The sequence below is a fragment of the Lissotriton helveticus genome, chromosome 11 (genome assembly GCF_964261635.1).
Source record: "Lissotriton helveticus chromosome 11, aLisHel1.1, whole genome shotgun sequence".
Lineage (NCBI taxonomy): Eukaryota > Metazoa > Chordata > Amphibia > Caudata > Salamandridae > Lissotriton > Lissotriton helveticus.
This window is the reverse complement of record NC_136072.1, coordinates 1,010,551,824-1,010,567,141: the sequence shown is the minus strand read 5'-3', so window position 1 is coordinate 1,010,567,141 and position 15,318 is coordinate 1,010,551,824. Positions and strand designations below refer to the sequence as shown.

The window sequence follows — 15,318 nt, the reverse complement described above, 5'->3', positions numbered from 1 at the left end:
GGTGTACGAAATTGGACGAATGTCAGGCGGATCCAGCTGGGGACCCAGGATGGGCACAAAGTCTTCCTCCCATACCGATCGTTGGACAATGGAGTACAGGGACCCCGAGTCGATCGCAATGTGGACTTTCACTCCCCCTATCAGCATGTCCGTGCGCGGCTTGTCCGAACGCCTGCCCGTCACATCCAATACATGCTCCTCCACGCATAAAACCATGTCGTCGTCTTCCGGGTCGTCTTCAGCCGAGGCCTCCGACGAGGACTGCCCAATGTACTTCACCACGGTTCTTCTTCCTTTCTTGCGGCACACTTTCTCAAAATGGCCGACCAGGCCGCAGAAAGAGCACCTGGCGCGAAATGCAGGGCACCGTTTGTCCTGCGCAGAATGGTCCGCACTCCCGCACCAGTAGCATGAAAATTTGCTGTCCGTGGGTTGTCTCCCTGGAGCTGTTTGTTTCCCAGACCACTTGGAATCCTGCCTTCTTTCTCCTGTGGCTCCTTTGTACCTCGTGGTCGAGGGCGCATCTTCTATCTTGTTGACCATCTGCCTCTGTGCGCATTCCCTCTTTGCAGATTCCGCACAGCGCTTCGAAAGTTCTGCCTTCTTTACCATGGCGATAACGTCTTTGAGCGATGTCTCTTCCTGTGCCCACAGCTTGTCCTGAACAGACTTGTTCGTGGTGTGCATTACTATTTGGTCTTTGATATATTCATCCTGAAGTTGCCCATATTTGCACGCGATGGCTAGGCGCTTCAAGGCCGCCACATAATCATCTATCGATTCTCCTTGCTCCTGCTTCCTTTGCTGGAAGTTGTACCGGTCAACGGATACACATACTGCCGGGCGATAGTGATTGTCTAGGTCTTCTAATGCATTCTTGAAGACGTCGTCAGCCGTGGCTAGTCTCTCTGCTGGCACTAAGTTTGTGTACACACGTACCCGTTCTGGGCCCAGGTTATGCAGCAGCAGCCTTTTCTTTCTTGCGCTGGGAAATGGCTCACCGTTCTCATCTTCTAAGGCCTCCACATAGTTCTTGAAATACTCCCTCCAGTCCTCCCACTTCATCAGGGGTTCCCCCGGTCTGGGTAGGAAGGGGACGGGCGCTGTGAGAGATGTCATCTGGTTGCTCATTCTGGGCTCTGTTCCTGGCCCTCCGTCACGATTCCCTGGGCTGCCCGGTGCACTGGGGCTTCCTTCTCTACCTGCGTTGTCCCCTTGGTTTCTGGGACTGCCAGGCGCACTGGTAGTTCTATCTGGTGTGGTGCCGGGGAGGTGTTCTTTTTCTTCCTCCCTCTCACTCTCCCTTCTTTCTGCCAGTGTCTCAGCTGCGCGTCCCTCTGCGTTGTGTAGGCTTTGGCCAGCCTCAGTGTATTCAGGGCCACCTGTATTTTGGATGCTGGCGTCTAGCGCTGCTGCCACGCTCTTTTGTAATTAGCGCAGTATTTATGGGCGAGTCCGCGATGCGGCGCCTCTCCAACCGACTCTGACCTGTTTTTTCTTGTGCCCCTTGCTGCTGATTCTCCCGTTTTGCTGTGTGGGGGTTGATGGGATGATCCCAGTCCTCGTCGCCACTGTAATGTTGTATCTTGCTTCCCCACAAATAACAGGATGCCAGGGTTGGTAAGGTAGAGTCTTTATTATCTTTGACAAATACACTAACTCAAAGAGCGCCGAGCGTCTACTTGATTCAAGCTCCGGTCGCTTCTGCCCTTCTCTCGCCTTCGCGCGCTTTCCTTTTCCCCGCTACGCGCATGCGTGAATGTTCCGCTCTTGCTCCGGCACGCCGCGTCATCACACCGGGCGTCGGAGACTAGAGCGCAACACTACAGCGCTAAGCGCATTTAGCGATAAATATTTTTATTTCTTGCTAATATGCCCCAATGTTACAAAGCGATGCCCCAGGTTTAAAAAATTATGCGCACAAGAGCGGGCTACATAAGCCCAAAAAAAGAGGCACCTGCTAATTTATCACCCATTTGTGGGGGAAATTGCTCAGTCTGGCAACAAAAGACGTCTCTGCCTCCCCCCAACATTGAAAGACAAACTGCGCTTGCAATAGAAAATCTCCCGCCCTGTGCTACTGCTTTTAAAATTGCATCACCCTCAAAGGGGACGTTTTCTGACACCCAGAAGGAAACCTATTGGCACTTCAGTAAAGCAACTACCATGATTGATAGGCCAGTTTCCAATCGGAATCCACCACGGTCTCTAGTGTAGGCAACGTCACGGGAAAGAGTGCGTGTAACTACCGAGAAAGCCTGATACAGAGTAGCATGCACAAGAGGCAGACACGTTAGAGTAGGATTATTTTCATTGTACCAGTAAAAAGTAAGCCTCTCCAGTAAGTGTTCTACCAGCGATCGCAAACAAGTCGATGTCTGTAAATGTAAATTCGAGTAAGTGCTTTTAAGCATTGAAAAAAATCTGTATATGAAATATTGGATACATAAATATTGATGACGTATAAATATAAACATACATATTTAATAAACATAATTTATAAATAAATGGTTTCTGTACCTATCATAAGTTATGTAACTATGTCGTCGTTATACTGTGCTGCTCAGTGCCTTCTCCAATAAAATTAGCTAAGTACGGAGGGGGGGGGGGGTTTCCTTGTTCCTCTTTCAGCACAAAAATGTCCGTAGCATGAGTTACTGGTTCCACCAATCGATAGGAGCCAAGGCCGGAATCGAAGCACATGATAGGTAGAAACCGGGAAATTTCTGAGTTGGCAGGTATAAGTTAAGCGAATCAAATTAGAGATTGATTCTTTCAACCAATTGGCATAGGGTGGGCGGAGGAGTGGGCGGAAATAGAAACCTGCGAGTCTTATAGTCTTATGTGGCTTTAGACTGTGAGAGATTCCCGCGAAAGTGGGATCACTTTGTGCTCATTGGTAAGTACTGTTTCTAAATTCTCTTTTAAATGTTTATCTTGGACGGTAATAAGAAGCTTTCATTATGTTATGAATTAAAAAATATAATTCAAGTTTGGATTTCAAGGAAAAGCCACTTGACGGTTATTTTAGTGATGATTGCCAGAAGCTATCGGTGCTTGCCGCTTGAGAATAAGCAACTTGCTTGGAGAATTTACGAGATTTGTCATAATTAATTTATAGCCAGGTATGAGTATATCTGGGGTTGAACTGAACATCTTGGGCTAAAGCGGTCATAGTGGTGGATACGGGTAGCCTCCCCAACATTGGGACATATCTCCAGGACGTTTTCTCGACTCCTATCTGGCCACTGCTAAATTTCAGCTTCCCGGTGGAGGTACAGAAGAAGTTTGTACCCCGCCCGGCTGGCTCTGAACATCTGCTGACCCTCGGGCAGGGTCAAGGTGTGACACATCGAGGTCTGCATGAAGAGCCCTTTTCAGATGAGCATAAGAAGCAGACCCGAAGTCCACGGTTTATGGGGTAATATAAATGAAGTTATAATGGAATACAATTTAATTAATTTGAATTTCCAGCCCCGCTACTACAGCATCCTTTTAAATACACCAGTTGCTTGCGTAACAAACACCTGTGATCTGTGGTGCTAGCTATCCAGCTGCGGCAGTGTCTCTGTATATGGAGACTTATGTCTGTAGATGGTCACCATAGTGCCCGTACATGGTGTGATATGTGAATAGTGCGAGACACAACAGTGCACCCATATTGCACTAGGAGTTGGCGTCTGGACTGACCAGGTTGAACATACGTGGCTGATCACTTCATCTATCCTTGATATCCCAGAGTGCTTCTGCTTCTTTCATGGTATGATGCGGTGCAAACTAGTGTATAGTGCAGATTTTCCACAGTTTTAATGGGAAGAAAATCATGATTTTATTAAATGCACGAAGGCTAATATTATGCATAATCCTTTATTGCTCTCATACATAGCAGCAACAAGAATCTTGGAATTAGAATACAATAAAACTCTAGACCATACATGATGCAGTGCAAACTAGTGTATAATCAAAGACTATTGAGGACGCATCCTGAAGCGATACGCTAACAGTGCAAAGCAGAGATGGAGCCTGTTGTGTAATCTGTTCCCAATTTGTTGTTGCATACCAGGTGGACACCTTGGTGACTATATGCCAGAGTTCTTCACTTCTCTGTATCATTTTTCTGCCTTATGGCTTGCATGTACATTATACTCGCGGTCACTGCAGTTAAGACATTTTATGGCTGCTTCGTTTTTATAGAACTTGCCTCATAGTACGTACTATTTTACTTTTTAGCTCAACTGCTTCAAAAGATACTTAAATGAAGCTGCACACGTGGAGTTATGGAGTGGCCAGGCCCCTTGGAAGCTTTAACTAGTCATCTTTCAGTAGCCGATTGCTGCATTTAGGTGTCAACTGGCACTAATAAGGTGACACGTTTGCTTAGGCAGTGTTCATGCATAAAATGACCAAATAGTAAAATATTACCATATAATTTCCAACTAAATTGTCATATAACCCTAGTTGCCATGATCTCAACTAAATTTCTTAAAGGCGGGAGATACTTGATCCATGTTAGACTGTAGTGTCTAAGCATTGCTAGTTGTTTTTTTCTTTGTGTTATTATAAGCAATATTTTCAAAATGTTTTTAGACAACCTTCGTTATCAGTTCATGCCATAACATTGTGAAATTGCTCTGTTGATGTTTCGCCAATGTAATCCACACTCGCAGGTTTAATCCCAGAACTCTTTCTTTTTGTCCTCCTGAAGTCGATTAACAGGAGAACAATTAAGAGGGATTACTGTTATATGGGTATAGTAAATCATTAAGACACCAGGAAGCAACTTTCTTAAGCTCGAGCAACCATGACACCCACCCTCCCCCACCAAATTAGAGTTCCAGCCTAGGCGACATATAATGCTTTTGCAGGTTTCACAGGACTAACTCTCATTAGTAGCAAAGGGCAAAGTAAGACAAAAACAACCTCCTATTTGGTACTTGTATAACCTAGAAAGGGTGCACCTCACTTGCACAAACATGCCACGTATACCCAGCAAACAGACAACCAATGACAACAGTCTTATCCAAATGCTTCTCGCCATTTTGATACAAAAATAAACACTTTAGTGTTTATTCAGAGGGGCAGGATGATACACAGCTGATATCACGGACCTGGATGCACTCTTCATCATAGAAAAATGACTCAACACCACCTCCACACATTTTAGCACTCTGAATCCACTAGGGCACAACTGTCTGCACATTGACTGCCCATGCGAGAAAGGACGTGGCCTTGCAGTTATCCACAAGTACTGATGATTATGCCCTCTTCAGGAAACACTTGTTATAAAATGCCTCTTGTCGCCTTAAACTCTGTCATATTAATTTTATGTTAATAGTATAGGGCTTTTGGAGCGTCTCACCATCCGCTATGTCCTACAGAACAGTAGAGTACATTAGTTAATCATAAGGTAAGTGTAAAAAAAAAAAAAAACTTTATTGAAGTGATCCGACGTTGAGAATTGAGTCTTCTAGGTTGTGTGGCTTTGAGAATAATGTTGTGAAAACAAGAATTGGCAGAATCCTCTTTCCTTCATGTTTGAATTAGATAAAAAAAATATACTGTTGCCTACTTAACACAAATTGACCCACCAGCCCCATATAATACTAAAGCTTTCCTTTTCATGTTGAGAACGGCAATATAAGCAGATTCATTGCATGTTAATAGTAGCATATGTTCATGTTGAGAACGGCAATATAAGCAGATTCATTGCATGTTAATAGTAGCATATGTTCATGTTGAGAACGGCAATATAAGCAGATTCATTGCATATTAATAGTAGCATATGTTTCACTGACTAGTATTCACCTCAAGGCTCGGATTGTTCTGAGTTTATGTTGCTTTTATGTTTTATGGCAGGTGTGATTTTGTATTGTTAGTATTTGAAGTTGTGTCATCCCACGAAACTAAATGTTGATGGCTTTCATTTTTCTTTTTAATTTAGGTATCAACATGCTTTATAGGAATCCTCAAAAGTTTTTTCCGTCAGTTCTTGAAGTTGGATGATTTTTTTTTCTTTCAATGGCTTTCGAAGCTCTAAGATGGAGGAGCGTCCGGATTGGCTCTGGATGGGTTGCTGTTTTAGTGGCACTTGTGGGGCTCGTCCTGGTGGTCTTGTGCCCACTAGGGGGACTAGAACAGCAGTGCCATGCTCTTGTGAAAGGTCTGTCTCTGTTGAGGCTTACGTTCTGGGACAGTAATGAGCGAGCCACAAAGTACCCTGGGCAGACAACTGGACTTGCAGTGGCCTCGACTGCTATCGAGTTACTCGTCCTTAAACCTCGGCCCACAGCAGGTGAACTTTTTTTTTACTGGACTTGGCAAATGGGAGGGAAAAGTGTCCGCATTCAGAATAATATAAAACTTCTTTTCTTGGTTAGCTATATACTATGTGATATATTTTTGATTTGGATTGATTGCTTAACGTGATATTTTTTCTCCCATATTGTCTTGTCACTACTTCAAAATTCATGAACAATGAAGAACCATGAATAACCTACATGTTATGTAATTACCTACATGTTTTTCCAACGTGTGAAGGTCATCTATTGATCTACAATCTGCTGTTCCCTAAGAGTGGCAGCTTGCTTAGTCATAAGGAAACAGTAATATAATGCACTTGGTTCAGTCTTTACACAATGACCCAGAAAGACCAAGGGACTTGTTTGTAAGTTGTTGAGTTAGTGATAAAGCTGAGGCATAAAGCCAGGGCACCTTTTATGATTTTTAACTGGTACAATGCATGAGCTTCACATTACAAAAGTGTTCCTACCAGTGTTTTGCCATTCTAGTGGATTCTTCTTTTCATTAGCCATATTTATCCCAATTATCACAATTTCAGGAATATACACAACTATTAATTTAATAAACATGGACACAAAGGGTTTTTTGTTTTAAGGGACTGTGGAGCTGACTTGCACGTTGCCAGACACAAGGCTTCAGATAAGTTATGTTGGATATTGAAACCCACACACTCCAAAACCTGGTCAATACTAAATTCTAGCAAACTGTGAAAATAACCCAGGTCAGGCCGTCTGCTTATGCATGAGCAAGGTGAGCAACTGGATAGATTGCAACTGCCTGAAATGTAATGCCTCAAACACTGAGGTTATCATTTTCAGCAATAAACCCTCTCTTTGGACACTGGACTGGTGGCCTCCAGAGTTGGACACACTGCCTACACCTTCAACTAAAGTAAAGCACCTAGGATTCTTGGTAGACCGCGAACTGAAATTCAAGGACCAAGTTACATTTTTTTATCTCTGCTCCCTAAGGCTCATAAAATAAAATCGACAAATTTCTGCCTCCCAAATTTTTAAACACAGAAACCATGGCTATGGTCCTCACAAGGATTGACTACTGCAATAGTCTCTACCTTTCTCTTGCATCAGGTCTTTTGAAAGGACTAGAGATCTCGCGAAACGCTGCTGCTCATTTCATCTTCAAAACTCCCAAATAGGAAGTGACAAGAGATGCCATCAGGAAACTGCATTGGTTGCCAGTTAGACAAGTTCAAAGCCCTCTGTCTGGCATATAAATATCTGCATGGACTCGGGCCAGGCCATTTTAAGAGGAAATTTAAATGGCATGTACCAGCCAGAGCACTGCGATCAGGCTCTGCCAGGAACATGACGGTTCCCCCATTTAGGAAGGCCACTTGGGGGGCTGGAGGTAGAGGTTTTTCAGGAATACTGCGATACTCTGGAATAGTCTGCCACTGACTCTGAAAGCAGCCCCATCCCTACTTAGTTTTAGAAAAGCCCTAAAACCTGGCTCTTCACACAGGATTAGAAGGCACCTTGTGCACTCGCCTAACCCGCTGCAGACACAATCACTGTCTTAGTCTGACCTCTATAGCGCCAACCGCCCCCGGGCATGAGCTGCACTCTATAAATTACATTTACATTACTGACATCTATGTCCATGGTCTACCTGCCGCATTATGATGCAGCAGGCAGAGGGACCGTCGGAGTAACTTTCGACTGGCTCAAGGACCCACCAGTGCGTTGGAAAACACCATAATTCCCTAATGACGGTGGAGCCTGGCTCTGCTCCGCCGTCAGGATTATGATGGCTCTTTCTGACCACCTTTTCATGTCAGTCTTTCCGACATAGAATAGCTGACGGAAAGTGTCCTTGGGGGGCCTGTAGCAGGGCCCCCTGACCCTCTGCTAGTGTATATCTGAAATGTTTACATATTCACAGGCCTTTAAACAATTGCATCACACATTTATATATTGGAGCCTCATTTATGTGTGTTTATATGTATTTATGCCTTTAACAAGAAAGATGTGTATAGAAAGTCCTAAGAGTTCTGGTAGAGTTGGTGTTCCTGCTCTCAATTCTGAACATACTTCTGAGGTCATCATCATTGCATCGAGATGTTTTCAGTCAGATCAAGTATTGTTAACTGCTATAAGCAAAGGCAATGTTTTGGCAAAAAGACAAGTTGGTTTCGAGCAAATGAAAATGTTAGTGTGCATGTGTAAAACTGTCAAGCTGTGTTTCTTTCTTTAAAAACTTTACTTTCACTGTTAAGTTGAACATCTTGCAATCATATTTTGTTTTTCCCCAGATGTCAAGTTAGAGGCTAAAGCTGCCTTTAACCAGGCCATAGAAATGAAACGTCAAGGAAAACGAGAAAAAGCTCACAAGCTCCTCCTGCATGCCCTCAAGATGGACCCTGATCATGTTGATGCTCTGACAGAGATGGGAATATTTCTTGAGGAAGAGAAGGACATCATCCAAGCTGATTATTTGTATTCCAAAGCACTGACAATTGCCCCTCGTTATGAAAAGGCTCTAGTAAATCGTGATCGAACATTGCCTCTTGTTGAAGAAATTGATCAGCGATACTTCAGCATTATTGATCGGAAAGTAAAAAAAGTGATGTCAATTCCTAAAGGCAACTCTGCTTTACGCCGTATCATGGAGGAATCTTATTACCACCATATTTATCACACAGTCGCCATTGAAGGCAACACTTTATCTCTATCTGAAATCAGGCACATCATTGAGACCAGATATGCTGTTCCTGGGAAAAGCCTGGAAGAGCAAAATGAAGTTATTGGCATGCATGCTGCTATGAAATATGTGAACACCACTCTGGTATCCAGAATAGGTTCGGTCACAATTAATGATATTTTGGAAATACACAGGAGGGTGCTGGGCTATGTTGACCCAGTAGAAGCTGGAAGATTCAGGACAACTCAGGTGTTTGTTGGACATCATATCCCACCGCATCCTAGAGAGGTAGAGAAACAAATGCTCGAATTAGTGCAGTGGCTTAACTCCGAAGATGCCATGAGTTTGCATCCTGTAGAATTTGCAGCCTTGGCGCATTATAAATTGGTTTATGTTCATCCATTCATAGATGGTAATGGCAGGACGTCTCGATTGCTAATGAACCTAATATTAATGCAGGCAGGTTATCCACCCATCACCATTCGAAAAGAGCAGAGATCGGAGTATTATGATGCCCTAGAAATGGCCAATGATGGGGATGTGAGACCTTTTATACGATTCATTGCTAAATGTACTGAGAATACGTTGGATTTGCTCCTGCTTGCCACAACTGAACATTCTGTTGGCCTACCTGAGGCCAAACCCACGTTTGATGGTTGCAAGCAAACTATACCAGTTAAAACATAATTCTAGTGTAGGCCATTTTGTACATTAATGGCATTTCTTTGCACAGGTATTGTTGCTTGTCACAATGCCACCCCTCCCTTTTTATCCAGGTCACCTGTCCATGTTGTTAACTTGCTGCTTGTGTAAGAGGTAATAACGAATATCTATAAACTATCAGAGATTCATTTTTCAGTGTGCCCATAGCACAATGTAAAATATTTGTACGTTCTAAGCCAAGCAGCTGCATGTTTTAAATTGTTTGCATCCTTGGTACAACCCAACAAATCATAGTGGGTTAACAGTTGTGAAAGGGAAAACACATGTAATTATTTTATTTACTCTCTTCGTAATCATGTAAAATAATATTGTTTTAAATAGGGGAGATGGGGTGGGCCCCCCCCCCCTCCCAACAGTCAATGTAGCTTATTTAAAAACCTTGTGTTTAACTCTACGATATGACCAACTATCCATATATAATCCCAGGCTACAATTCCTGTCTCTACACCAAGATTCATTGTGTTTTTGTTGAAAGAACTGGAAACTCAAATACATCTTGTTTTTCGTGAGCCATTCAGCCACAGCAGTTCTTTATTACCATTTGTAAACAACAGCTACCTTGGTTATTTATTTTTTAAATAGTTTAACACATTTATTAATTTAGATTTAAGTTTTATTGCTTTGTTTAAAAATGCTATTTCTGTAATCAAACAGAATCAAACATGTACTGTATGATGTTATGTAGGTGGCATGTTTAGTTGTTTGTTAGCATGCACAAATATTTTTTGTGCCTGTCTGAAAACCTTTCAAAAAATATGGCACCCAAACGGCGAGAATGCAGGTTTGTTGCAATTTTGGTGCTGTTTACATGTTAATATTCATTATGCATTTACATATGTATAAAATCTGTTTGTAAAGCTGTTGTTGATCTGGTGGGATATTTTAGAAGTGGCGGACTTTACCTTCAATTGAAACAGATCGTGTCTGGTTCAAGAGGTCTAACTTTCTTGTTGGGTGACTGTATGTTTGTTCTGCTTTATTATCACACCACTGCCAGCCCCGAAGATAGTGGTGGAACAGTATAAACTTACTGTGAGCTGTGTGTACTTTTGAATTAGTGGGAAATAACACACTATCCTGCATGTTCTAATCAAAAAGCATGGTTACTGCACTGAGCCTGTAGTTGGTAATGGACATCTCCAGTACAACCATTTGCCAAGTATTATGATGTTGGTACAGTGCTAGTCACTTTCCTGTTGTTACTTTGGCTGCTTTTTCGAGGAGCCAATGGTTCTATCGGGCGGTGAGTTATAGAAGTGCGCTCACAGGTCATTTTGTGCACCAAAAAAACAGCTGTGCTTTTCAAGCATTACCTTCTAAGGCACTGGTTTGTTGATCTTTAGAACAGACAATCTCAATAAATGGTCCAATAAAAGCTTTTCCATAAGACAAAAGCTGCCAAATATAACGTGCTCCAGTCACCTTTTTGCCCCCCTGGCCCTTTTTTCGCTAGGCAATAAAAGATTACAGTTAGAAAAAAGCCCCATTAATATTGAATATGATGGAACCGTTAAGCAGTTCAAGGAACCTCCAGATGTGAAAAGGGTGTAGGGCATGTTCAAGTCTTTTACAAGTTTTTTTAGTCATTATAATAACTTTCTTCATATTTTGTTCTACGTATATTTCAATGTATAGTGAAAGTCGATTTGTAGTTGTAATGGCAATGATAGAAAAATGATAAGTTTAACATTTTCATATCTTGCAAAGTGTCTACCTTGTTGAAAGAAATATTATCGGGCTATTCACATTTCATAAACTGAAACCGATAGCACTTTAACTCCTGCTCCCATCCTTGTGTGATCGTTGTAAATCATATATGTTGATGTACCAATTCTACCATCTTACACATGCTTCTTTAAATCCATACCCATGAATCATCTGCTGGCAAGAAAAGCAAAACGTCAAAGGTTTTATAGCCACATCTTTGGGTAACACAACTACCCAAAGCATACTTCTATTTAAATATTTCTTACAGCCAGAAGAACATACTGAATCATTTTGTCTTGTTTGGGGGAGTTGATAGTAATGGTTTGCACTCCACCTTGGACATCTCTTGAGAAGAAAAGTGAATAAGTGGATCTTAAGTCTTATCTGTAATACTAGGCTTGAAGCTTACCTGGTAGACTATGACTTCTGCTTTCAATAGTGTATTACTGCATGTCTTTACAGGCAGGTTGTAGACAATGTATTGTTACATCAGCCATAAAGGCAGCATATTCCTAGTTGTCTTTTTCATCCTGGTGTGGACGAGACCTCAAAATGGGTATTAGGTCATTATGGAATGCTGATGAAGAGTACAGATTGCGTGTTGCCTATTGAAACAAACATCTGGTGAATACAATACACTATTTGCGGGAAAATCGTAATCTGTACCTACTAATCAATGTTATTTGCAGCCTGCACATATCACGTGAAATGAAAAATGCATTTTTAGCACATAGTACGATTACTTGCTGTATTGTAAAGCGAAGTATTGGGACCGTGATGACGGTACCAATCTGCCATTGTGCATTGTAGTTTGTCGTTGAGTGTTGGTTTAAAACACAATCATACCCACCACTTTGATTTTAAGATGCTTTTTGCGTCCATCTCAACAAAAAGTGGTATTCTAGAGTTCTAGTATGGAGACCTCATTCTTGGCTTTGGATGTGCCTTTTTCGTAAATGAAGCTTTTCCATCACTCCACATAAATGGAAGTATATACTCGTACTTGATCTCTAGTGGATTTAAACATTAACAGCTGTTTGTACTATCTATATACTATGTTTTCTACTTTCTAAATTCTTTCTGCACTTTATCTTGACAACAATGAAACTTCGCTGTTACTCCTCCTCTAATGCAATGAGTATTTTTTTGTAACAGATGGCGTGCACTAGCCATCGCTTCTCATTTCCTTTAGAGAAAGATGAAAGACCATATGTCCCTAGTGTTTCTATAAGGAGGATTGTTGGGGTGGGGGGGTTTATTGTTTTTTTAAAACCTCTCCATGTTTGGATTTTAATTGCTTTCACTTCCCTCGTAATCCATTTCCCATGTTGAGGTGTCAAACCAATTAATCTTCTTGCCAGCAGAGTTCTGGAAAGGGTCGTTGGATTAAAAAAATAATATTTAATGAATGAAAAGTTTAGAATTTTAGTTACTGTATGTTTTGCCTACAAGGACCTAACTCAAACCGTGCTATTTTTAACAATATCTTTTCACAATATCTTCGCAAGTATTTTGTGTATGGCAAAAAAAAAATGTCCAAACCTATAACTAAAATGGAGGTTAAATCAAATTCTGACCTCATTGAAAAGGATCTGGATGGGCTCGTTTAGATATTAGCCACAGTACATTTATTTGTAAGTCTGTGAGGCTATGTCTTTTGCGATGATAAGACATATAAACAAATTGCCATGTAGAATTTGACTTGAGACATATTGACCAACAATTAGATATTGCAAAAGGGCCATGCAAATCTTATTTGTCGGAAGTATTGCCATTCAAAAAGCAGGTTATGAAACTACCATAAAGGCCATATGAGCAGGGACACTTGTTATACAAGTACTGTCATGTAAAAGGAGTGTGTTTGCAGATAGCACTTTATTTGAGAAAATTGTATTTTATTAACAAATATAGTATATATTATTCTATTCCAAAATAAATTATTTTGTTATCAACTTTGTTTCTGCCTTTTCTGTACATTGGTGACTTCAAAGTTCTTTAAATGCACAGCACTAGATTGACAGCTGGAAGTACTGCTAGTTGCACATACAATGGAAACCCTTCTCCATAGAACTGACCGTATGGAAAGGTGGAAAAAGAACCAAAGATCAGTGTAAGCAATGGCATACTGTATGCAGTGGAGAAGTGTGGCTCACTGGTTAGAGGAGGCAGACCTGGAAGCAGAGGTCAGCCCGGGACCAGGGTTCAATTCCCGGCCCGGCGGGGTCTTGAGTCCTAAAATGTCCATGGACTTGACAATTCTCGCTCCGGTGCCTACTCGATTCACGGGTTCACACTCTGCGACTCTGGGCAATAACTTGCTTAATCTCCACAATGGCCCCTCGCGGCGGGATGCCTGGCTTTCACCTTGCGGATACCCTGCCGGGGTTATCTCACAGGGGAATACCAGGACGGGTTCCCTAAGCAAGCGCTTAGAAACCGCTCGGTGATTTGCGCTATATAAATTCCTGTACATTTACATTTACATATGGTGAAAGTGGTGCAGCACTGCATGGCGCATATAATATACAGGATACAAAGTAACATTGTAAATTGAGCCTCAAAGCTGATAGATATGTTATTAATTTAGGAGGTTTTCAGGACTTTAGATCTTAAAAACATATGTTACTCTTTTTCACCTGCGTCGATGAGAGCGATGGAAAATGATGGGACAAAAAAGTCTCAGACTCTGAAGACTTCATCCATAACGGATAATGTTTATTAAGGGACATTTCTGGGTAGAAATAAAATGCGTTTTATGTGGCAGATGAAGGGTTAACTGTGCGTAAGTAACCGAGAGAGGGTGATAAAAGAAGTGCCTTTGTGTTAAATAGATCTTTCTGTACAGTTACTAGGTAGGAGTAGAAGTTTCATGATGGCTCTCCGTCTTCTAAACTTCTTCATTGAATGGGAATTGGCTAAGTCAGTAGGTCTAGGCTTGGGGAGGGAGGGAGAGATGAAAGGAGGGGAGTGAGTAAGTAAATTTGTTTATTGAATAGTTAATAAAAACAGTTACAATTTGCGTAAAAGAGAAAGGAGGGGAGTGGTGAAAGAGGGAATTAGGGAACAAGGGGTAGCAGTGAAAGAGGGAAAGAAATAGTCCCTCCCATGTACTGCAAAACAAGATCTGATGTCTGTGGGGGATGGATACAACATCAGCCACATTTCTGAGATTTAAATGCTTTTGGGTGTGATAAACAGAAGAAGGCGGAGGAAATCCATTTAATCAGGAGCTGAGAAGTAAGATAATCAACAAAGTCATCCAGTCATGAGGAAGTGGCATTTCTACTTGAAAACAATTGGTCTCCAAAAGACAGCTGAAGCTGTCTGCAGCCAAAATAAACAAGGAATTTATATTGCTCCTGTGAGCTGATGATCTCCCAGATTATTGGTAGTTGCTCATAAAAGTTGTGTAATGTTAATTTCTTCTGTTCATTTCTTTGTGTTTTTTGTGCTGGCAGAGAGCAGGGTCTCTATTTTTGTCAATAGGACACATTTAGAGACCCTTCACCCAAGCAGAACTCGTGATCCAGGCCGCTGAAAGACAAAACCCTGCTGCCCAATAAGCCTGTGGACAATCGTGCTGGAGAAGAGTCACATGCGCTGCTAAAGAATGACGAAACACGACCACAAGCGTTTTTGTAAATGTAGTACACTTGTAACAGGTTAGCTGGCCAGCACACCTCGGTCGGGGGATTGGCCTCGTCCCCCTAGTTATTTTCGTTTACAAATGAAGGTGGTCAACAACAGACACTAGAGTTACAGAAGTATTGGGGGTGATTTCAACAGTTTACTTACTAGTTCTGCGGTTAAAACATGATACATGAGCAACACAGCATGACTTCCATGGTAGAAGCTGCACACTGCCCTGCAATGGCATATGAGCTTTCTGATATCACAAAGGAGATTCTCCACACAGGCATGCTAGTT

General features: G+C 41.8%; 1 protein-coding gene across 1 annotated transcript; it reads left to right on the top strand.

Moving 5' to 3' along the window:
- Positions 1 to 2,793: 2,793 nt before the first annotated feature.
- On the top strand, positions 2,794 to 13,343 carry FICD (FIC domain protein adenylyltransferase). Its single transcript, XM_078667412.1, has 3 exons — positions 2,794 to 2,899; positions 5,942 to 6,292; positions 8,573 to 13,343. Exons 2-3 carry the CDS (start codon positions 6,019 to 6,021, stop codon positions 9,646 to 9,648), a joined length of 1,350 nt encoding a protein of 449 aa, XP_078523538.1. The 5' UTR covers positions 2,794 to 2,899; positions 5,942 to 6,018; the 3' UTR covers positions 9,649 to 13,343.
- The last annotated feature ends 1,975 nt before the right edge of the window (positions 13,344 to 15,318 follow it).